Genomic DNA, 24,359 nt, shown 5'->3' with positions numbered 1-24,359 from the left:
AATGAATAATCATGAAAATACATGTTTTTTCACTGTTAAAGAGTGTTAAAGAGAACAAAACCTCTGCATTAGATCTGCAGATGGCCTGTGGTGTGGTCTCATTCATCTCACTTGGAATCCTGGGCTTTGGTCCGTTTGTACTTGTACAAACAGGCCAAATGGTTTAACTTCCATACACACTGTGGGTAGCACAATAAACTGTAGGGAATTTTGCATTGAACAGGTAAAAAACACAGCAAATACTTCAAACATCACTCATATACAGGTACATCAGCTTTTCAAAAGAAGATGAAATCAAAAACACAACCTGCAAAGATTGTTACCTATTGCTACAATACTAATTGCAATCACAATTATTATTGCCTAAAATATAAATTTCATCCCTGCAAGGAATCAACAGTTGTTCAACAGTTGTGACTGCAACAACATGAGATTGCATGTTGTTTTTTGGCCTTTTGTGAAACATTACCTTTTTGTGCTAGTCTCTGCTAATTTAATAATCTTTTGAGTTTGTGCATATTTGTGTTTACAATTTTATTTGTATTTTCATTTGTCTTTTTATAGCCACTGGTAACTCTTTAGTTTATTTGCCACTAGTAACACCCACATATACTAAGAGAGGAATATAAAAAGAGCAAGTCTTCAGTCAGTTCAGTCTATGAATACATTGGAGACAGGCACAAAAATATGGTCATATAAAATGTGCAGGCCAACTGTTTCCTAATAATTTATATAAGTAATATTTATTTTTTCCCAAAATGTACTGTATGTATATTTATTTACGTAAATACCTATGTTAATCCCAGCACTGAAAGTACAAGAACGTTGTTTGTATCTTACATTAGCCACACAGATCGAATTAAGAGCATTAGCAAAATTATCTTTGGCACATCTATTTATGGTTATCCTTCTAGGTCAATAACCTTGAAAAAAAGTGTTTGATAAAGACCCTCATGATGGGTTAATGATTTTTGCATTAATTATTCAACTGATATTTAATATGGTAATGATAATGGAATTTCATTAATAATTAAACACTGAATCTGTTTTAGATGTCAGAGCATGGATACATATATTAAATGTTTTTTGAGTCGAGATTAAAACATACAGTAGATTAAACTACCATGACAATAAATCAATAATGTATCTCTTTCTTCAAATACATTTGTTATTAAGTCAAATAATATCACAAAAGTAACTTCAAAATTTTGTTGAATATCCAGTCTTTATTGAGAGAAAAAAAAAACAATTTCACAATGCTTTGTGTTTAGAAAAAGGAAAGTTGTAAGTTTTCTCAATAGTGTACACACAGGCATTGCACAGTAACATCCGGCACAAAATGTGCTTTGCTATTTTGGTTTGAGATACACTCTGCAACCTGCAATTCTTCATAAAAGCACTATACAGAAAAGCCCATCCACCAATGGAGGTACTTGAATGCCAAAGTGATTGACAGGTCCTTTATACTTCACAAGAGAGAGAAAGATGAGCTTCCTGCAGACAGGAAAGCCCAGACCCAGAAACAGATCAAGAAGGAAGTTGCTGATAAGTTTCAGATCAATAATATCTAAAGAGAAAAGCCCACTGGGAGGCTCTTGAGGTGAAATTGCTCAGAGGAGCAAGTAGTAAAAAAGACAAGTGAAAGTACTTACAATACAGAAAAGCACAATTTAATAAAAGCGCACCTCGAAAATGTCCACCTTTGCTAGCTTTGTATTCTTTAAAAAAGATAGAAGATTTCTGACATGAACACAGATGATATGGATTGGTTATGTTGTAAAGCACTGTGAAACTATGATCGTAAAATATGTATGCATTTACTTATTGCCCAAGTGTAAACTGTCTGTCCCACGGTTGGTTAACTGTTATTTAAAACTGCTGTTCACCAGAAAGGTGTGCTTAACCGGGAAGACTTCATGAGGGGTCATTCACACCGAATGTGTTTTTGTGTCCGTTCTCACAGTTTTTCAATTGTTTTCCTATGTAAACATGTGCTAGATACACAGCGACCCTTGCACAGTGTCTCGCTGTGTTTTCAGTTTTTCTTGCAGGAATTCCGCATTTTTTGGACACTTTCAATTTAAAAGTGTATAGCTGTGTATAGATTTTTAAGTGCAAGGACGCTTGCATTGTGAAAGGCCTCGTAGTCAAACTACTTCACCATAAAGCCTGATTTCTTTCTAGTGAACAGCATGGATATCCTTATCCACCAGCTGGACAAGCACCAAACCAGCATAAACTAGCCTGGACCAGTATAGATATCTATAGACCAAAGCTGGACTTTTAACCATGATCGGGAACTGTTTCATTAAACAGGCAACATTCAAAGACAGCCTCAATTTCAGGAGCAATAATGTTTAGGGCAAGTCCAACACTCAGTTTTAATAAAGGTGAAAGATAATTTTATTGGTTTTGGACTATGCTATGAGTGGATGGCTGGTCTTTGTGTCTCTGCAATTTACTAAAATCTTGCTCTGTCTCTCCCAGCCTTGACGGATACGGGTGACCTTGCGGTCTACACATGGAGTGATCAGGATTAACTTCAGGATCAAAACCACACATGGGACCACCAGAGACAGCATGTACGCAGGAGGCATCCACCATTTATATGATGTAGTCTTCAGAAATCTATCCCAGCCATACAGGAATGTGTGCACGGTACAGAGCAGCAATGTGATGTAGCCCAGTTTAGACTGTATAGAGGACAGGAATGTTTAGAGAGTTTAACAAACATCATTATCAGTGTATAATCACTTCATGATCATTTTCATGATCAAAAGTTTAAGGTTTATAAACCTACAGATGAAAAAAAAAAAACAATACAGAAAGTATCCAACATAGTCCACATACAGTATATTGTATAATGTCATATTATTTCTAAATTAATTTGTTATATCTATCCTAATGCCACTTAGGATTCGATAGATTTACAGACTGTGAATGTAATTACCTGTACAAAACGGAACTCCCTCCAATTCAGAGAGTTGCTAACAGATGGAAGGGATGTAATTCCTAACAGGAGAAACAGGCTAAATCCAAGGATTCCCATGGAATAGTAGGAGTCATAACGCCAGGCTGCTGTGTTGTCAAACTCGTAGGTTTTATTATCTTTAACCTGGAAAACAGATTTGACTAAGTAACCAGTGTAAACAACTATTGTTTTAGTCAGTTGTCTTAGACTTAAAGGTGCTGTAAGCGATTTTAGCTGTTCTACTTCCATGACACTGAGCCGTTGGATTAGCCACGCCCTCTCTTTCCAAAACCCTGCACTCCAAAGATACCAAATGAGCATTATTGAGACCGAAATTGTGCAGAAACAGTTGTTAAAAACAACAGCAGCAAAAAAAGTGTACTCAACTGACAACTGTTTGAACAGCATGGCTTAAAAATGTCAGAAAGTCTCAATAATTCACTGCAACTACAACACTTGAGAATGTGCAAAATTATTAACAGTTCAAAAGCGTCATTGTTTGTGGTCCACAGGCACATTTTTGTTTGCTGTTTACAGAGTATAGAGCTGTCAAAAAGACTGGTGAGATATCTTACAACAAAATAAATTATCTTCGGGGAGTAGGACAATCGCTTACAGCACCTTGAAGATGTGTCTTAAATTGCATATTTCTGCTCTTTTCAATGCCATTGTGTAGTGTTAATAGTGTGTTCATACTTATAATGCAACAGAGAGAACTATAGGTGCATTCAAGTCCTCGTAGGAAGTCATACTTACGAGGTCGGAAATCATAAATACGATGTGATGTGCTTGGAATGAACGGACCCCTTTGCAATTTCATATTTCTTTCTCTTATTTTCACTTACTTGCGAAGGCAGGAAGTTTTTTTTAGCACCAATGCAACAAAGTAAAGAGCAAAGCCATGCATTACTTGTGAAAATAATGCTTTATCTACCTATTATATAATTCTTGTGTGGCCACATGTAATGATGGGAAATTTAGTTTTGTTGCAAACACTTGCAGCTGCATTAAGCAGCTAAACAAGGCTTATTATCTGGCAAGATGTATCATTGTTCTTCACTAGATCAGTGGTTCCCAAACTTTTTTAAACTATGGCATCCCTTTAAAGTGTTTTTTCACCACGGCACACCAACCACTGAAAATGAAATAAATTAAAAAATATGCTCCTTTATTTAAAAAGTTTAATATTAATATTATCAATAAAAAAAAGTGTTTATGTAACCATTGCTTCAGCTTCTAAAGAAATTATTCAAGAGGCAGTAATAAAATAGAGAACAGATTAAATAGGGCTTTTAGGTTTTCCAGTAACAGCAGCAATTAAACATTAAAAAAGTTATCTGTTGCATAAAAATATAAAATAAAATAATAATAATTAAAAATTTTACTGTGTGATTATTAGACATACAGTATATTAATACTGATTCAATGCAATCAGAGTTTAACTGAGAAGCAGATATGTCGTTACAATTTTAAGTTATCTGGCTAAGCCAAGGACAGTGTGTGCTTTTCTCCTTTTCTTGTCAATATTGTTGTTTGATTAATATTAAGGTCTATTAGGCTGCATTTACACATCACATAAATTGGATTTTTGAGATATAAGACTTTTGTCCTGTCTACTTACACTCTTGTAATACATTATGGGTTTTGTTTACATTAATATCATGTTAAGAGGGGCATTTTTGACCAAGAAGCGCATTTGACTGTTCATGCACCCAGCTTATTCACAGCAGTGCCATCTTTGATTTTTGATGAGGGTGTGCTAATATGTGCCAGGGCCAATTGTGTTCCCACCATCCGTCACTTCAGGGGCTTCATGCTGCCTCCTCAGGGCTTTCTCGGGGCCAATGGTTAATGGCCTTTGGCCGGCCGATTACCCGTGTACCAAACAAGGCCAACTGGGGATTGAGACGGTGTAAATTGAACGATACCTTTAGATTTTAAGCCCGAACCCGACCCCAAAATCGCTCACTATCTAATTTCTTCTCCAAGCAAGTACTGTTGCAATAGGCTGTATTTTATGTAAGCATATAGGCAACATTTGTAATAGTACTGAAACAGTTAACATACACAGTATTAATAAGGCACAGCAGCCCCTTAGTTCACTAGAGCAGAAGGGGAAAAAAGAACTGCCTTACTGTTTATTTGCTGAAACTTCACTTGGTGCAGAACAATCTGGTATAATATGAAACACTGCAACAATCCCCTCCTTGCAGTCTAGACTTGTTCAGATTGTTGACAAACTTTGTGACAACTGTTCTAAAAACAATCTGACTCAGTACAAAGAATGAAACAGAGCTCGTCTCAACATGCATTTTGAAAATATATTTTTTTTTACTTGACATGGTGTTTAAAATGTGCCGGTCCTGTGCGAGACGATGGAGAAAATTGAGATGCGGCGTAAATGTCAAAGATTATCATCCAGCATGTGTTTACAGAGAAAAACAATGTGCAAAAAGAACAGACGTGTGCAAAAACACGTTCGGTGTGGCCCGTATCTTGATCATTCGCGCGTGTCTGTGAGTGAGAGCTTGCGCGTGAAACAAGATTGGTAAGCCTGTTTATTTTTTCATTCATACAAACCCGAACCAAAGTCCTATTTGAAAAACTGACCCGAACCCGGCCCGAAACCTGTCGGTTTCTCGGGTCCCGTTGGGCCCGGGTGGGGTTGCAGAGCTCTAATCCATTCACATTTAAATCAATAGCCTAAGCATCCAATCAAACTCAAAATGGTCAAGCATGGAGAAGACTAAAAATATTTTCATCATCGTTCATTGAGCTTGTAAAGAAGACTCTCTCCACTGGATTTTATTTTAATTTCCAAAATTTTAAATCAACTGCATGTCATAAGCCTATACTGTAGGTACGGGACCACTTTTTTTTTTTCCTTTCATGAATTGGCTCAATCACTCCACTCTCTCCTCTCCACCAATAGCTGGTGTGTGGTGAGTATACTGGCTCACTATGGCTGCTGTCGCATCATCAAGGTGGATGCTGCACACTGGTGGTTGTAAAGTGCTTTGTGTAGTGTCAGAAAAGCGCTATATAAATGTAACATTCATTCATTCATTCTAACAGCGTATGCAGGTCCAAATGGTTCAGTTTTTATTTATTTATTTATTTTTCTGTGTTAGCAAAGAGTGCTTACTACATAGTATTTAATTTACTGTTATGCCAATAAAATAAATCATGCATATTTACTTGCTGTAGCCTAATACAGAGTCGCTAAAATAATTATTACTATGAGTAGCCTACTGGCATCTGTGTAAACAACAATAATAATAAAATAAAAAAATCTTTATATAGAGTGGTAGTAGATGCCATTTAATAAAACATTTTGTCTTGAATCCAGGAGTTAAACTTAGATTTCAGAGCCTTACTCTGCAGTTCGTTCACCCTACGCCTATGCTTGTGTCCTGGCCAAATTCCCCCCATAGGCCCTTGTCAATGATGGCCTCCTAATAATCCCCATCTATAAATTGGCTATATCACTCTACTCTCTCCTCTCCACCAATAGCTGGTGTGTGGTGAGAGTACTGGCACACATTGCATGCAATCGCATCATCCAGGTGGATGCTGCACACTGGTGGTGGTTGAGGAGAGTCCCCGTTCACAATGTAAAGCGCTTTGAGTAGTGTCAGAAAAGAGCTATTTAAATGTAACATTAATTAATTAATTAATTCGAGAGCCAATCACCTTTTAGATATAGACATCACCTGTCAATTAACTTGAGAGTACTATGCTCATTCACTATAAAAGCTGGAAAAATTGTGTTTTTTAACATAATCTGAAGCACAATTTATGATACCAGTTTTGTCAGATTTTACTGCTGATTTGAAATGTGTTCTTAATCATAATCTAGACCAACTATATTTAGATTTCTCTTTCCCCATTCAAGTTGATAGGAGCTGCACTTTCATGACTGGAAATCGCTTCCCTTGAGCTTTCCAAAGATGGCCACCAGTGGACTGACTAGCTAGAAAGACTTTGATAAGGTCTGTTTACAATGAGCACTCTATAGAGCACACGCAGACATACGCATGTGAGTGTTTGAAAACAGCCGGCTAGTCAAACTGTGTGCGGGTACCGAATTGAGTCAACACTCGCTACTGCTGGTACTTTAAAAATCAGTGGGTATTCAAATATTGAACTAAACAGAGATTCTGCAGCACCCCTAGCCAGTTATGGCGGGACCCAGTTTGGGAACCACTACACTAGATGGCTTAGTGCATAGTGTACTGTAAGTGCACAGTGTATGGTGCATCATTTTATACAAATGGAATATACTGTAGTAAGGACTATTGGAATCTTAAGGGGCTACTTTATGGTAAATAAACTGGGGGCCAATTTTAGAATAAGTCAGCCTTAGGTATTTAAAAGAATACAACTCACCAGTGTTAGAACGTAGGCATTTATCCTGTAGCGCACATAGTATCTGATGGGAATAACTAAGGTGTAGAGAACATGCAGAAAACCGAAGGCCAGAGCTACCAGTCCCAGTTGCTTCCTGCACAGCATCCAGCGATCCAGCCAGTTAGGGAAGCGACGGTATTTTGTGCCATTATAAAGCTGCAGCAATCCAGCCAATGCACCCGGCAGGTAACAGAGGGACAACATCACCAAGGAAACAATGGGAAAGACCTTATTGGCTAATGAGATCATGATGCGAAAAGCGATGTCTTTTCCATTGGTCACACGCTCATAGATAACAGATCTTGTGAGCACATAGAAGAAGATAAAAGCGGATAGACCAGTGGCGATGTAGAGAGGAAGTCTCCAGAGAGGAAAGAGTTGCAGAGGCACGTCTTCAAGCTCAGCAGCTGCTCTGAGGGAGCCTCTGTCCAGGGCAGTGAAACCAAGACTCTGAGCGATGTCTACCACTAGCTGTTTAGCATCTGCCCGGTCTCCACATATAAGTACCTACACAAATGACCAAAAAAAAAGACAGAAAGCAACATAGGGTGTCATTATAGAAAACAAAATGAGTTACATTCAGTTGAAGTAACAAATACTACTCTTGCAACAAGCTACCATAAAGTAGTTTGTTTGGCCAAAAAAAAAAAGCTTTAGCCTTATGCTGCTTTAACTCAGCTGGTCCTCAGTTGGTTTACCAAGTGCCCCAAACCCCCTAAAACCAGTAAACCAGACCAGCCAGAAAATGGCTGATTTAAGCTTCTTTTTTAGGCTTATTCTAACAAGTTTCCATATTTTATTGACCTACAATACATTCAAAAGTATAAAAGACTCCTTTAAATGATTTGAAATGCAGTAAAACATCCTCTGGTAATAACATTTCTTCACAGCAATATGCTGTATAAGCCTGAACATAAAAAAAATTGGCCTTTAGACAAAAACAAAAAATTATAATCAAAACAAGAAATAATAACAAATAGACTGCTTGGCTGCGTTTGACAATTCATTTTTATTCAGATGCACTTATTTATACACAAGCACAAACAGGTGACAGAGAACATATGCAGCAATAATAATAGTTTGCAGGAGCTCAGATTCCATCTGGCCAGTTTTTCAACCACCACCTGCTGATGAGATTATGAGATTCCCTCCAAAAAGGCTCTACTTAGGAAGAGTTTCACAGACAATAGCTTTAATGGAATACTGGAAGACATGGACAAAGACATTTACTGTAAACACATTTATGTGCATATTTATGCCTGTTTTGTACCGTGTTGAGCTATATGTTATCCTTTTTGTTTAATTGTGTGTGTTAGCTTACATTTAGCTGCCTTTCAGTTGAATTTAAGTAAAAATGGAGCACTGTGGTATGCTTTTTGACATGTTTGATTTGTCTTCTTTTTTTATGTAGTGTAAATACACAAGATCATACAAACACATAGGCCTATATGTCTGTTCAGGGCTGTAATGGGAGGCAGTCCTGTTAACACTAACTGGATTCATTACATTTTAAACAATTCTCTGTTCATTTCTGTTCTTTGCCCTGGCTGCTTGAATGATTCACAACATTATGCAACATTTTAGGATTGATACATGAGAATTTACCTGGTTTCTCTCTGGCTTAATTATTCTTTCTCACTAATTTACAGCTCTTGGAGCCTTTTTTTTAAATAAAATATTTAATTTGGATTTTACTGCAGAATACCTAAATAAAAATGTTGCATGCATGTCTTTTTACCTATCTGTTAGCATTCTGTCTCACCAACTGATTGATTATGTGTGCATTTGGTTTTGAGTTCTGTTTAAAGTGTTTGTGTGTGTGTGTGTGTGTGTGTGTGTGTGTGTGTGTGTGTGTGTGTGTGTGTGTGTGTGTGTACTCAGCTACAGTTCAGGGACAAAAAGTTTCAGAAAAGTGAGCTAAATTTGAAAAAACCTTCCTTTGTTCAGGAAAGTCCTCATTTGGAAAAACAATACATTTTTGCAATTCTTAAAACACAAAAAAATTCTCTTAATAGAAAGATTAAAGTTTAGGTTAGGGTTATTTTATAGCAATTATAATTAACTTTATGTAAATACAAAGTAAATTCTTAAGTATTTCCTAATTTAGAGAAAGCTAAACAAACGTGTGTGTTTACCTGTCTGTTGGCATCTAGTCCCCCAGACTGCAGTGCCCAGGCTGAGATGGTGTTGAAGGCTTTGACCACAGTTGCCCCTGGAATCAGCCTGCTCAGGTACTCTGCATTAGATTCTGGGTACAACCCCCTCTTGACATTATTGCTGATGTCTACCAGCACCTTTCCCTCAAGATCAGAAGCCAGGGAATTCAAAAATCCATAGTGCTCCCTCTGTACAGCCACGAAAATCACATGTGCCTCGTGAGCTGCTGCAGCATGAGACATGACCTTTGATCCCTTGGGCAGCAATGAAGAGTTTTTAGGGTCTCGGGATCCATATACAACATTGTACCCCGACTGAAGCAAACAAAGCCCCAATGAGCGTCCAAAGTCACCTGTCCCAAATATACACACTGTATCTTGTTTATTCTGTATTTTTCCAGGATGGTCCATCATTGCAATTGAGTCTGACTTCATTTCTAAAAATAAAAAGAGAGAAGACACCATAAACCATTAGGGAAATAAATGTAGCTATGAAGTAATGACTAATACAAAGTGCATAACACATACACTTTGTTTTTGTCTTGTTTCCAGATTCGGTACGAGCTCTGTGGCTGTAGATGATTATTACATTTCTGCTACAGTGATTTAAATGCTTGTTTTTTGGGCCATCACAGGAGGTGATGGTGTAATCAAATTTAATTATGGTCTTCACACAGTAGATTTGGCTGCACCATTTAATTCATGGTTTAAGTTTCACTCTAAAAGTGCATAGATTGATATATTGCAAATAAGTAAATAAATAATAATAATAAAAAAGAAAACACTGAGGGCAAGAAAAGACCTAAAACATTGTCAAAATAATCCAGTATCAGAATGTTTGTAATGTATCAAAGGCATTTTGAAATCTGTTTAAGATTAATAGAATACTCACAGGTACAGCTGCAATGAATTTGTTTTCAGGAATGTTTAGTTTATTGTTAATGTGTGCACAAGTCCTCGGTAAAATCCACAGATCTCCTTTTGAAGAATCGGATCCTCTTAACAGTAAAAATGTCTCTCTTCGAATGTGATTTTATTTCAGAATTTTCAAGTTTTCTATGTCAAAAACTGTGATTATTTCCACAACAGCAGTTTAGCAATGCAGTGTGATCTTTAAAACCAGTACTTACTCTTCTTCTTTAGTTCTGATGCAATTTCTCGTTCATCCACTGGTGTTTCTGTGTATCAGTTTCCAACATGAATGAGTGTGTGTGAATGCACACATGTGCAAGAGGTATTTATTTAGTCCTGCCCACAGCTCAATAGCGGTTTAGATTTGAGAAGAGGGAGGTTGAAAACAGATTGTAAAATGTGGGAAACTCCACAAATGTCTGTTGAAAGGAACATTTTGGCCAAGTCCTTCCTGGAAATTCATTGCACAACAGTGGAATAACTGTGGCAGTCTTGCCAAGTATTTCAAAACAAACACTGTACCATTTTTAATCTATCAATGTTAACACAAATTAAAAAGGGTAACATTTTATTTCTTATTTGTTTTGTTAGTACATTTAGTAACAGTGTAGAAAGAGGTATTTTTAAAAGCACACTCTGTAATTTTTTCTTCATTAAAAAGTTGAATCCCTAAAGTAATTAATAGTACTTTGAAAAATATGTTTAAATCATGTAAACCCATATAAGATCCAGTATTGTAAGACACAAATGTTATGTTTTAAATGGAGCTGGGCTTCCTTATGGAGGCAGGCCATGTTGAGATCACATGACCAGCAGAATACTTCTTATCTTAGCACTCCCCCTATTATCGGTAAATAAAAACGATTACTTTGACATGATGCAGCCTCCATGCCGCTATGTGTCAGTATGGAGATCTGTGGAGATCACAGGAGATCAATGGTCGGTGAAGTGTTTCACTTAATAATACATCAGATTTCAGTTTGTTTCTCACCAAACCTTATCGTTTTCCTTCAGAACAAGACATGAGTCGCATACAATAATTTGTCAGACTTCTGAATTATACTTTTGTTTTCTTTTGAAGCTTGACAAAGTGGTCACCATTAACTGCCATTTTGTGACACTGAATTTTTTTTCTTCATAATTTCTCCCTTTGTTTTAAGAAATTAAAAAAAATCATATGGAGTTATAACAACACGAGTTAATAATGACTGAATTTAAATTTTTGGGTGAACTAATCCTTTTAGAACCAAGGGAATAGAAACTTTTGAACCAGATAATATGTTTAAATTTTGTTACAATTTTGCCTAGTAGAATATACAGTCTGTGAGTATCTGTTGTCAAATGGCTTCTTCAAGGTAGTACTAAATAAATTTTTATGATACATCTTATTTTTTTTAAAATGATAACACGCGGAAGCATCAGGGTTTTTGGTGGACAAGCAGTGCGAAGAACTGCCCCATGTTTTACTCGAATTAACAATCATGTCTGTATTAAATGGCCCTAATATGAGCAGTGGGCATCACCAGTGTTACTGGATGTAGCATTTGCAGTCAAGAGAGTCATGAGATGTAACTTCTCAGTGAGTGCTAACTACTACTGAGTTGACTCATTATTTTCCCAAACCAGCAGATAGTCGGCAGATAGAGTCAAAAAATAAATCTCTGTATATATTATTTATTTAGATACAGATCATTTTAGATCAAAGTTAACTAAATTGAAAGGACAAATTGAAAATGAAGTAGAAATAAAATAGAGTGCAATATGAAGTCTGTTGAAGGACCTGAAGCCTTTACTTTCATTCGGAAACCACTTTGAAGTTTGTTCAGCAGGAAACTAATCAAAATATAAAGGTGTTTTGTTACATTTATATTGACAATTGTGTTTTCTTAGTTGTGAAAGTTAAAATAAGCTTAAAATATTGATGTTTCGGTTACAATTTGAATTCAGAGTCATGAACAGATTCATTCGGACTCGACTCGGCCTGTTATGGACTCCTTTTGGAATCAGAATCAACTCTGACTCGATTGTTTAAAGACTCAGACTTGGGGGCCTGTGTAGCTCAGCAAGTAAAGATGCTGACTACCACAGCTGGAATCGCAAGTTCAAATCCAGGGCGTGCTCAGTGACTCCAGTCAGGCTTCCTAAGCAACCAATTGGCCCGGTTGCTAGGGTGGGTAGACGTTAGGTTAATCTCCTTGTGGTCGCTATAATGTGGTTCTCGCTCGCAGTGGGGAGCATGGTGAGTTGTGTGTGGATGCCGCGGAGAATAGCGTGAGCCTCCACAGGTGCAAACACTCCGCTGTAACGCGCTCAACAAGCCACGTAATAAAATGTGTGGATTGACTGTCTCAGATGTGGAGACTGAAATTCTGAGATTCGTCCTCCACCACCGGGATTGAAGTGAGTCGTTATGCCACCACGAGGACCTAGAGCGCATTGGGAATTGGCCATGCCAAATTGGGGAGAAATGGGGAGAAAAAAAGGTGTTCTAGAACCCAACACTAATATTTGGTAAAAAATGGCAGAAAAAGAAACAGCTTTCTCTAGAAACTCATTAGTCAATCATTGTTTTGAGCAAGGAAGACTAAACAATGCTTGAAATTGCCAAACAAACTATTGATTTCATACAAAGTTGTACTGTCTTCATAGACAAAGAACAACTGGCTCTAACAAGGACAGAAAGAGATGCGGAAGGCCAGATGTACAACTAAACAAGAGGATAAGTACAATAGAGACTCTCGTTTGAGAAATAGATGCCTCACTAGTCCTCAGCTGACAGCTTCATAGAATTCTACCCACTCAACACCAGTTTCATGTACAACAGTAAAGAGAAGACTCAGTGGTGCAGGCCATATGGGAAGAATTGCAAAGTAAAAGCCACTTTTGAAACAGAAAAACAAAAAGAAGAGGTTAGACTGGGCAAAGAAACACAGACATTGGAAAACAGATAATTGGAAAAGAGTGTTATGGATCTTAACCCCATTGAGATTTTGTGGGATCAGCTAGACTGTAAAGTGCATTAGAAGTGTCCGACAAGACATCTCTGGCAAGTGCTACAGGAAGCGTGGGGTGAAATGCCACTTAAGTATCTGGACAAACTGACAGCTAGAATGCCAAGGATCTGCAAAGTTGTCGTTGCTGCATGTGGAGAACCTTTGAAATAGTTAAAAAAGTTCTGAAATATTTATTCAAATTGTAATAGTAATTCTTCACATTATTAATGTCCTAACTATACATTGGGATCAGTTGATTTCCACTTTGGTGAATAAAAGTACAAATTTCTTTCCATATGAGCAAAATCTGTACTTTATTCCAAACTTTTGTCCTCCAGTATATAATATATATATATATATATATATATATATTTTTATTTTTTTTATTTTTTTTTTTAAATAATATATTACAATAATTAACCTAAAGGCCTGTATAGATATATATATATATATATATTTTTTTTTAGGTATTTCCATTAGGTTGTGAATGAAGGACAACACTGCCTGGGAAAATGGAAAATAATTATTCTGAAAAACAATTAATGCTGTTTTGGTGGAAATTTTTTTTTTTAAAAAGATGACACATACTACTCTTTTCATACAATAAATACATTAAAAACATTTGGTTACGTATGTAACCTCCGTTCCCCGAGGGAGGGAACGACACGTTGTGTCGGAGAAGCGACACTAGGGGTCTCTCTTGAGCGCGGATATTCACCTCTGACCTATTGAAAAGAGCCAATGGGAGTTGGCAGTCAGTATTTGCATACCCCGCCCCCGGACATACGGGTATTTAAGCGGGGCAAATACGGAAGTTTAGTCAGGATTTTTCTGAGGAGCCGAATGGTCCGGCCACAACAGTGGCTCGGTTCAGTGACATGGCGGAGGAAAGACACAACGTGTCGTTCCTCCCTCGGGGAACGGAGGTTACATACGTAACCAAACGTTCCCCTTCTGTCGCTCTCTCCACGTTGTGTCGGAGAAGCGACACTAGGGGACCCATTCCAATCTTGCCATGTGCTGAACCATGTACGTGAACCGCCGATACAGAGGCGGGCAGGGATTTCATCCAGTGCCGCACATCGTCTGTACCTGGCTGCACGTACCCTTCCCCAATGCCCCATAAGAACATCGGAGTCCTTCTAGTTACCCTGGGAGGGGAACAAGGTGATGTTTGCCAACATGGGAACGGGCCAGCCTGGCTGGGCCTCTTTTCTCTCTATGTTTCTCGCATAGAGCAATCACGGCCGGGCCCTTACACGCATATAGGGAAGGGGGTCTTACCCAGACCCTGCAGAGACCACACCTGCCATTTTTCTTGGAGAGGAAAAGTGGTAGACACGTCACACGGCCGTCTTAGGGCTCGTGTGGAAAGTATGGTGCGGTGGTAGATCCAGCCTCGAAAGGGGGGAGTTGCTACAGCACGGCGACCGAGGCAGCTGTAACTGCCTAAGGGAGACACGGGGTCCGCTCAGTAAGGGACAGAACCGTGGAATTACACACAGGGGAGTCCGAGCAGGAGGCCTTACCTGTGGAGCACCTATACCAGTACAAGGTAGCCATCAGGGTACCCGCGAGTGGCTTGGGTCGGCGAGTTCCTCCGCTGAACCGCGGACCCGGAGGGCTGGGGAGGAATCGACCAGGGGCCCGACTCGGAGTGGGGCGCCCTGGTAAGAAGGCGCACTACTTTACCTTGACGCCAGGAAAAGGGCGCTGAGCGCAAGCGATCCACCCGGCCGGTCGGTCTACGTGTTACCGAGTTCTACGGCTCGGACCTGACAAAACACGAGACGCAACCGACTCAACGCGGAGGTTGTAAAACCTCGCGAAGGTGTTGGGTGTTGCCCAACCTGCGGCTCTACAGATGTCTGCTAGGGAGGTGCCCTTGGCCAGTGCCCACGAGGACGCAACACCCCTTGTTGAGTGAGCTCGGACCCGCAAGGGTAGGGGCACGGCCTGGGTGTGATAAGCCAGTGTGATGGCGTCGACAACCCAGTGGGCGAGCCTCTGTTTGGAGACAGCATTCCCTTTCTGCCGTCCCCCAAATCAGACAAAGAGCTGCTCAGAACGTCTGGTGCTCTGTGTGCAGTCCAGGTAAATGCACAGGACGCGCACTGGACACAGCAACGAAAGGGCTGGGTCTGCCTCCTCCCGGGGCAGCGCTTGCAGGTTCACTACCTGATCTCGGAATGGTGTGGTAGGAACCTTGGGCACATAGCCCGGTCGCGGTCTTAGGATCACAGACGTATCTGCCGGACCGAACTCCAGGCAAGTGTCGTTGACAGAGAACGCTTGCAGGTCCCCGACCCTCTTGATGGAGGTGAGCGCGATCAGCAGGGCCGTCTTAAGAGAGAGGGCCCTGAGTCCAACTGATTCGAGCGGCTCGAAGGGAGGTCTCTGGAGTCCTGCCAAGACTAACGAGAGATCCCAGGAGGGAACTAGGCCTGGCCAGGAGGGACTCAACCTCCGGGCGTCTCTCAGGAACCTGAGGATCAGGTCGTGCTTACCCAAAGACTTGCCATCTTCAGGATCGTGGTGGGCGGCGATAGCGGCAACATACACCTTGAGGGTGGACGGGGACAGCCTCCTGTCCAGCCTCTCCTGTAGGAACAGAAGCACTGACCTAATCGCGCATCTCTGCGGGGTCTTCGGCTCGGAAGAACACCAATCTGCGAAGAAGCGCCACTTTAGGGTGTAAAGGTGCCTGGTAGAGGGGGCTCTGGCTTGGTTGATTGTTTTACAACGGTCGCCGGTAAGCCGGCTAGCTCTTCCGGCATCCCGTCCAGGGACCAGACGTGGAGGTTCCAGAGGTCTGGGCGCGGGTGCCAGAGCGTGCCCCGTCCCTGAGAGAGGAGGTCCTTTCTCAGGGGAATCCGCCAGGGAGGAGCTGTCGCGAGGAGCCTGAGTTCTGAGAACCAAGTCCGAGTGGGCCAGTAGGGGGCCACCAACGTGACTTGCTCCTTGTCCTCCCTGACCTTGCACAGCACCGGTGCAAGAAGGCTCACTAGGGGAAATGCGTACTTGTGCAGCCCCGAGGGCCAGCTGTGTGCAGCGCGTCTGTCCCGAGGGGAGCCTCTGTTAGGGCGTACCAGAGCGGGCAGTGGGAGGTTTCCTGGGCGGCGAACAGGTCTAACTGGGCCTTGCCAAACCGTTCCCAAATCAGCTGGACCGACTGGGGGTGAAGCCTCCACTCCCCGCCGGGCAGTCGTTGTCGTGATAGCGCGTCCGCTACGACATTGAGCTTGCCGGGGATGTGAGTGGCACGCAGCGACTTGAGTCGCTGGAGGACTTTGTACTGAAATGCCTGGCCGTCGAATGCGAACCGTAAGAATGGTCGGTGTCGTGGCAGAATTGAGACGTGGAAGTACGCGTCCTTCAGGTCTACCGCTGCGAAACAATCTAGTTGGTGAACGCCAGACAGAATATTTCTCTGCGTGAGCATTTTGAACGGGAGTTTTAACAAGGCTCGATTGAAAACTCACAAGTCCAGGATTGGTCGTAAGCCGCCGCCTTTCTTGGGTACAATGAAGTAAGGGCTGTAGAAACCCTTCCTCATTTCGGTTGGAGGGACGGGCTCTACCGCGCCCTTGGCTAAGAGGGTCGCAATTTCCGTGCGCAGGGAACTGGCATGCTCGCCGTGTACTGCGGAAAGCGGACGCTCCTGAAGGGGGCGGAGCCGGGCAAACTGAATTGCGTAACCGAAGTCGAATGGTCCGTGCAGCCAGCGTGATGCGTTGGGAAGCGAAAGCTACGCTTCCCAGCTCTGCACTAGGGGCACCAAAGGGACGAGTATTTTGGACGTACCGGGCGGGGCCTCGCAGCGGGCGGAACAGGTAATGCAGCGTCGGGCGGCTTCGTTGCGGCCTGAGGCTGAGGTGCTGAGAATAGACTCAAAGCACTTACCTTGCTCAGCGCCCGCAGGGGCGTGTTCTTGACTGAGGAGGAGGTCTGATGTTGGCGTCCTCTGGACTCATCTGAACCGGCGGCCGGGGACAGTCGTGGGCAGGCGGAAGGCGGGATCACCGCGTCCGTGTACCGGACTGTTGTGATCTGAAAGCACATTGCCGTGAAAACGGCATTTGCGGGCCAGGTGACCCAGAGGCAAAGGAAATAGCTCTTTTATTGAGAATGTGGGTACCACAGCCCCGTCAGGGGTGTGGCAAATGAAAAAACAAAGGATTCTCCTCCCGGCCCTCCACTGGGGGACGGAGCGGTCTTACCACCTCGGAGCTAACGTCTTCGGCTCTGGGTCGGCTGTCTCAGGAATGCTTGGGAGCCTTCCGGGTCCTGGAGGGGGTTCAGTGAGACAGGGGCGTCGCGCCGCCTGCGGAGTGCTCGACGCTGGGGCTGAGAGCTGGCCCGGGTTGAGGTGGAGCAGGAGCTGGTTTCCTCGCAGGGGGACGCCCTCGGCGGGCAGACGGGGCAGGGCCCATAGCGGCAGGTCTGCGGCGGGGCATGATGTGCGAAATGGCCTCCATCTGCTTCTTCACCGCGGAGAACTGTTGGGCAAAGTCCTCGACGGTGTCACCGAAAAGGCCAATCTGGGAGACAGGTGCGTCCAGGTAGCGGTTCTTGTCAGCCTCACGCATCTCGACCATGTTGAGCTAAAGATGGCGTTCCTGGACCACTAGGGTGGCCATCGTCTGTCCGAGTGCCTGCACTGTGGCCTTCGTCGCTCTCAGGGCGAGGTCGGTCGCTGAGCGCAGTTCCTGCAGCACATCAGGATCAGGTCCACCCTCGTGCATGTTTCTGAGAGCTTTGGCCTGATGGACTTGCAGGCCATCGCATGCAGGGCGGAGATAGCGCGTCCAGCCGTAGTGTAGGCCTTCGCGTTGAGCGAGGATGTTGTCCTACAGGGCTTGGATGGGAGTACGGGGCGACCCCGCCAGGAGGTAGGGCTACCGGGGCATAGATGGTGCGCAACTGCCCTATCGACCTGGGGAATCGCGTCGTACCCATGGCGCTCTCCGCCGTCGAGGGTGGAGAGAGTGGAGCGGGTGGCACCTAGACGAGCAGAGAGCGGAGCTCTCCACGTAGACGTCAGCTCATCATGCACCTCCGGGAAGAAAGGGACCGGGGGGATGCGAGGCCGTGAACGGCGCGCTGCCCCCAGGAACCAATCATCCAACCGAGAAGGCTGTGGGGAGGATGGAGGGTTCCAATCCAACCCCACGCTCAAGGCGGCCCGGGCAAGCTTGTCGGACATCTGAGCGTCGGCCTCAGCCTGGGCCTGCTGGCCCGAAGGCGGCAGTCCAGGGGAGTCCTTGGCATCAGACACCGCACTCTCCGATGCAGCGGTGAGCTCATCTGCTTCGGACTCGGGAGGATAGACAGCCAGGCCGTGAGGCGAGCTGCTATCGCCGCGAGCATGGACGGAGACCAGCGAGCGTGTCGGGGAACGGGAGGTTCAAGGGGGGTTACCCAGCGAAACTGCACCCGCTGCCGCCCCCAAATCGCCCCCAGCGCCAACCACACCGTCCTCAATCCCGTGGGAAGAAGGAGCAATGCGGGGGTGCAGCTGGGGTGGCTTGCTTTCTGTTGAAAGCAAGCCGCGACCGCAACGTGGTCATGGTCATGTTCTCGCAGTGAGAACATGAACCATCCACAAACTCCGCCTCGGTGTGATCGCGGCCCAAACACACGAGACAGCGCCTGTGGCCGGCTGAAGCGGAGAGCACTCTACCGCATCCAGGAACGACACAGGGGCGGAAAGGTATCTTGAAAAAGACGCGTCCTTAAAAGGACGTTCAACGCCGCTGTGTTTGCTCTTTTAGAGGAAATTACTCTTTTAGTAAAAACTCTTTTAATACACAGTGTGTGTGTGTGTATATGTGTCTGCGCTGTCGAAGCGCTCAGGGGCAACAATGCACTCCGTGCAATGAGAAGGAGAAAGCCGCTGTTGTGTGCCGTCAAGATCCAACAGCATGCAGATCGTCAGAGGAAAACAGGAACGTTTGAGTGGTGTGTAACTCGCAGCAAACTGCAGACAGACCATCGGCTCCGAAGAAATTTTTCTGACTAAACTTCCGTATTTGCCCCGCTTAAATACCCGTATGTCCGGGGGCGGGGTATGCAAATACTGACTGCCAACTCCCATTGGCCCTTTTCAATAGGTCAGAGGTGAATATCGGCGCTCAAGAGAGACCACTAGTGTCGCTTCTCCGACACAATGTGGAGAGAGCGACAGAAGGGGAACCAAGATATTGAGAAAAGCAGAATTTTGGTCATTTTCAGGACACACCGTTTGACACATCCACAGTTGTCTAACTGACAAGTTTCTAAAAACTGTTTAGATGCTGCTGACTGCAGTAGGCCAACCGCTCCGCTGGACACTGGTATTCGAGTTTCGAGCCCTTGTAGCACTTGTGGGTGATACTTTTGTTGTTGTGCTTCAATGATTATTAAATTCCACAAATTGGCAAATATGTGCAAATAATAATAATAATAATAATAATAATAAATTTTATTTGTAATGCACTTTACACATGAAGGAACATATCTCAAAGTGCTACAAGTGCACAGGTAAAAAAAAAAAAAAAAAAAAAAAAATGACATGCTGAAAGTCCTGCGCACACACACACACACATGTGTGTGTAAGTGAGTAAGAAAGAGAGGGCAACCAACAGCAAGATTTCGCTGTCCTCCTGGATTTTACACAACTCAAATGAAGGGGAGGGAACACATACTTGCATTTCAGTGCCGATTTTTGAGCCATTATTGAGTCATGAAGTACCAGAGGCAACAGTGCGTGGTCTCCAGGTCCACCTCAACTTCCTCGATTACCACCCAAATCCTTAGAACCATCTGAGGGTGAAGTCTTTACTCCCCTGGCTGATTCCCTGAGGGAAGAGCAGATCCGCACAAAATTCCACAGCCCTGCAGGATTGACCCAAAAATATTGGAGAATAGATTGAGTGCATTCAAAGGTCGAGTGCCAAAATTGTCACCAAGTTGAGTTCCATCCCCAAGAAGAAAATGGATTGATTGGGTACCAACAAACTCTTTACCCAATTGACCCAGATGCTCCAAATGTGCGAGCAACAGGTCCCTGTGCTCACATGCTTGCACCTCTGACTATGCTAAAAGCAACCAGTCATGAAGGTAATTAAAAAGGGGACATCGCTCAGTTTCAACGGAGCGAGCGCTGCATTGACACATTTCAATAACTTGCAAGGAGCTAGGGACAAGCTAAAGCACAGGACTTTGAAGTGGTACACTGTCCCTCAAAGTCAAATCTCAAGAAAGGTCTGTGACGAGGTCGATCGACACAAACCGGTCCAGAGAATGAACATGAGACAAGATCTGTCTCTGAGTGACCATATTGAACGGAGACCTAGCGAGAGTCTGGTTCAAGTGTCTTAAGTCCAGAATGGGCCTTCCTTCAAACACCATCCTTCTTGGCGACCAGAAAAGTACAGGCTGTAAAAGTTTCTGTGCTTTGCACATCTGTACTGTCTATATTGCATCCTTGGCGAGGAGACTTCTTACCTCTGTGTGCAATATAGACGCATCCCACATCGTCATGGTAGAGGACACAACAAAATGAACTGAAATACATGATGTAGCCTTGTTAGACTGTGCACAGTATCCAACTGGCAAAGCCTGGATGGCCCGCCATGCCTCTGCGTTGCGAGCCAGAGTATACAGGGGCTCGCCTGTATCCACCGAGGTCTGAACGCCTCCCATTTTCAGGAAGCAGTTGTGGGGAAAATCTGAGTTCACATTGGAAACTGGAAAATAACTTTTCAGCTTATTCATGTGTATTGAGCAGCAGCAACGAGGTCTGACAGCTCTATTGGAACGTCACAAACTTTCTGCACAGAGCCAACAACAGAACAAACTGTAACAGTGTTGCGAACATCTTCTCAATCCCGACAGTCGACGAGAGGGACAACAAGTAAAACTACCAGAAATACCAATAAACTCATCAGCAGAGAGAGACCAGGGGCCGGTTGCATAAAACTGTTTTAGACTAGTCTTACAAGTCAGTTGCATGAAAACTTAGATCGGTCTAATTTAAGACTAAAATGTAAGACTGCAGACCCATAGGCTAACTTTTGTTAACATTCCATGTTGCCATGAAATGAACTGTCAGCTGAGCTTGTGGGATAGAAGGGGCTTGAATTGAGACTTTGAAGAACATTTGACTTCTACAACTGCAACAAAACTTAAAATCACTTAATGTGTTCATTACAATCGATTTTGAAGCACTGCATTCTTCTAATACGCAAATATTTTCCAGCAAAGGAAAACTGTGTTGAGATTTTATTTAAGATGTTTTGTGTCTTACTTTTCCCAAAATGCAATGGCAATTAGACTGTCTTACTAAAGACAACTGTTAGCTTGTTTTATGCAAAAGGTTTTCTATGGAATCTATAGCTAGTCAGAAAATTGTTAATTAATTTAATTTAATTTGACCAATTGTCACACATTATACATACATTTCTGCATATACATGGTGAAATTATTTATTTTTCACATATCCCAGCTAAGCTGGGGTCAGAGTGCAGGGTCAGCCATGATACGGCGCCCCTGGAGCAGATAGGTTCAAGGGCCTTGCTCAAGGGCCCAACAGTGATGTCTTGGTGGTGTTGGGGCTTGAACCCACAACCTTCTGATCAGTAACCCAGAGCCTTAACCGCTGAGCCACCACTGCCCCTGTTGTTAGACAACGTCTTAAGTTAATGTCTATGTTTATACCACCGGCCCCAGGCCTCACCTTCAGTCACTGCGAGTGATATAGCGGATGCGTCTTCATCACAACTGTCAAACATGATTGCACTGTGCAAGCCGATTGTGGGGCGTAGATCGTCACAGGCAAATTCAACGAGCAAAGACTACTGTAACGGAGACTGTGAGGTACGCAAGGCTTGCGCCAGTGCCAATTCTTTTGCAATCTCTCAGCGCTTGACTTCCATTCCTCACACGCATCCCTCATGCGGTCCCTCGGGATCTGCAGGAGTATGGTGGGAGAGAGTGTTAACTGCATTGTCCTTCAGAAAGAGGCTGAGCCGTGAGAGAAGGTTTTTCTTTAGGGTTTTTCATGCATTCACAATTAACACAATCAGTCTCATCAAGCGATGCTTCTGCATAGGCTTGGACTAGGCATATAACGCAGGGCTCATGCCCATCAGACAGAGGGATATGACGCTCACAAGGTGGAAAACATTTGCAAAACGCCATCTTGAAAAATATGCTTTTAAGTAAAAGGCACTTTTATATGATTTACACTGCAACAAAACACACAACAACAATCACAATATCAATAACATTTCAATATCAAGTGATAAAGGATATGCTGTTCCTCGGAGCACAAGCAGGGACAGTTTCAACAATAAAGCAAAGATTTGGGCATCCAGAGCATGAGATGTTGTCGTGACCCTAAAGAGAACAATTATGATGAAATGCTGCCAGGTTTTACTATCATTGTGAGGACATTTGGTCCCACAATGTAAACCAAGCCCCCAAATACAAACACACAGATTCATGTAGAATTCAAAACTGGATTTTTTAAGGTCATGTCCCTTTACCCCAAACCTCTTTGGCCTCTCTCTGCCCTTGGGGTTTTCCCACTCTCTCTCCTGTTTTGCAATCTGGGATTTGTATGGTTCATTATGTACAAAACATAACATCATCCAAATGTCAATCTGTTCTGCATTCTTTATCCTCTCTTGCTAAACAGTGCATAAAATCTGTAATGTATATAAGGATTAAACACGTTGAGGGGAATTACTTGCAATGGGATTGGCACAAAAATTATGGGACATATACAGTACATAAGAAGAATGAGAATTAAGTGTGGTGGTGTTACTCTTTGACAGCTTGATAAACATGGATTTCATTTCCACACTAGGTAAAGGGTGAGGCACATACACTTTGTTTTTGTCTTGTTTCCAGATTCGGTACGAGCTCTGTGGCTGTAGATGATTACATTTCTGCTTCAGTGATTTAAATGCTTGTTTTTTGGGCCATCACAGGAGGTGATGGTGTAATCAAATTTAATTATGGTCTTCACACAGTAGATTTGGCTGCACCATTTAATTCATGGTTTAAGTTTCACTCTAAAAGTGCATAGATTGATATATTGCAAATAAGTAAATAAATAATAATAATAAAAAAGAAAACACTGAGAGCAAGAAAAGACCTAAAACATTGTCAAAATAATCCAGTATCAGAATGTTTGTAATGTATCAAAGGCATTTTGAAATCTGTTTAAGATTAATAGAATACTCACAGGTACAGCTGCAATGAATTTGTTTTCAGGAATGTTTAGTTTATTGTTAATGTGTGCACAAGTCCTCGGTAAAATCCACAGATCTCCTTTTGAAGAATCGGATCCTCTTAACAGTAAAAATGTCTCTCTTCGAATGTGATTTTATTTCAGAATTTTCAAGTTTTCTATGTCAAAAACTGTGATTATTTCCACAACAGCAGTTTAGCAATGCAGTGTGATCTTTAAAACCAGTACTTACTCTTCTCCTTTAGTTCTGATGCAATTTCTCTTTCATCCACTGGTGTTTCTGTGTATCAGTTTCCAACATGAATGAGTGTGTGTGAATGCACACATGTGCAAGAGGTATTTATTTAGTCCTGCCCACAGCTCAATAGGGGTTTAGATTTGAGAAGAGGGAGGTTGAAAACAGATTGTAAAATGTGGGAAACTCCACAAATGTCTGTTGAAAGGAACATTTTGGCCAAGTCCTTCTTGGAAATTCATTGCACAACAGTGGAATAACTGTGGCAGTCTTGCCAAGTATTTCAAAACAAACACTGTACCATTTTTAATCTATCAATGTTAACACAAATTAAAAAGGGTAACATTTTATTTCTTATTTGTTTTGTTAGTACATTTAGTAACAGTGTAGAAAGAGGTATTTTTAAAAGCACACTCTGTAATTTTTTCTTCTTTAAAAAGTT

At 42.6% G+C, this 24,359-nt stretch overlaps 1 protein-coding gene across 4 annotated transcripts; it reads right to left on the bottom strand.

Moving 5' to 3' along the window:
• Positions 1–1,212: 1,212 nt before the first annotated feature.
• Positions 1,213–24,038, bottom strand: steap4 (STEAP family member 4). Of its 4 annotated transcripts, none has more exons than XM_052144150.1 (5): positions 23,915–24,038; positions 9,517–9,974; positions 7,361–7,888; positions 2,951–3,115; positions 1,213–2,693 (listed from the first exon to the last, which is right to left on the bottom strand). In XM_052144150.1, exons 2-5 carry the CDS (start codon positions 9,970–9,972, stop codon positions 2,418–2,420), a joined length of 1,425 nt encoding a protein of 474 aa, XP_052000110.1. In that variant the 5' UTR covers positions 9,973–9,974; positions 23,915–24,038; the 3' UTR covers positions 1,213–2,417. The 4 variants fall into 4 exon arrangements, with proteins under 4 accessions (XP_052000110.1, XP_052000111.1, XP_052000112.1 ...); XM_052144151.1 differs by lacking the exon at positions 23,915–24,038 and adding an exon at positions 23,677–23,908; XM_052144152.1 differs by lacking the exon at positions 23,915–24,038 and adding an exon at positions 10,668–10,833.
• Between the last annotated feature and the right edge of the window lie 321 nt (positions 24,039–24,359).

Source organism: Xyrauchen texanus, chromosome 15 (assembly GCF_025860055.1).
Source record: "Xyrauchen texanus isolate HMW12.3.18 chromosome 15, RBS_HiC_50CHRs, whole genome shotgun sequence".
NCBI classification, from domain to species: Eukaryota; Metazoa; Chordata; class Actinopteri; order Cypriniformes; family Catostomidae; genus Xyrauchen; species Xyrauchen texanus.
The sequence above is the reverse complement of the archived record's forward strand: the minus strand, read 5'-3'. Positions and strand labels throughout refer to the sequence as shown.

Coding starts and splice junctions, on each gene's coding strand:
- steap4 (XM_052144150.1), bottom strand. CDS start 9,972: ATGAAGTCAGACTCAATTGCAATGATGGACCATCCTGGAAAAATACAG. Junction 7,889..9,516: donor GACTAGATGCCAACAGACAG/GTAAACACACAC, acceptor TCATTTGTGTAG/GTACTTATATGTGGAGACCG. Junction 2,694..2,950: donor GGGAGTTCCGTTTTGTACAG/GTAATTACATTC, acceptor TCCTCTATACAG/TCTAAACTGGGCTACATCAC.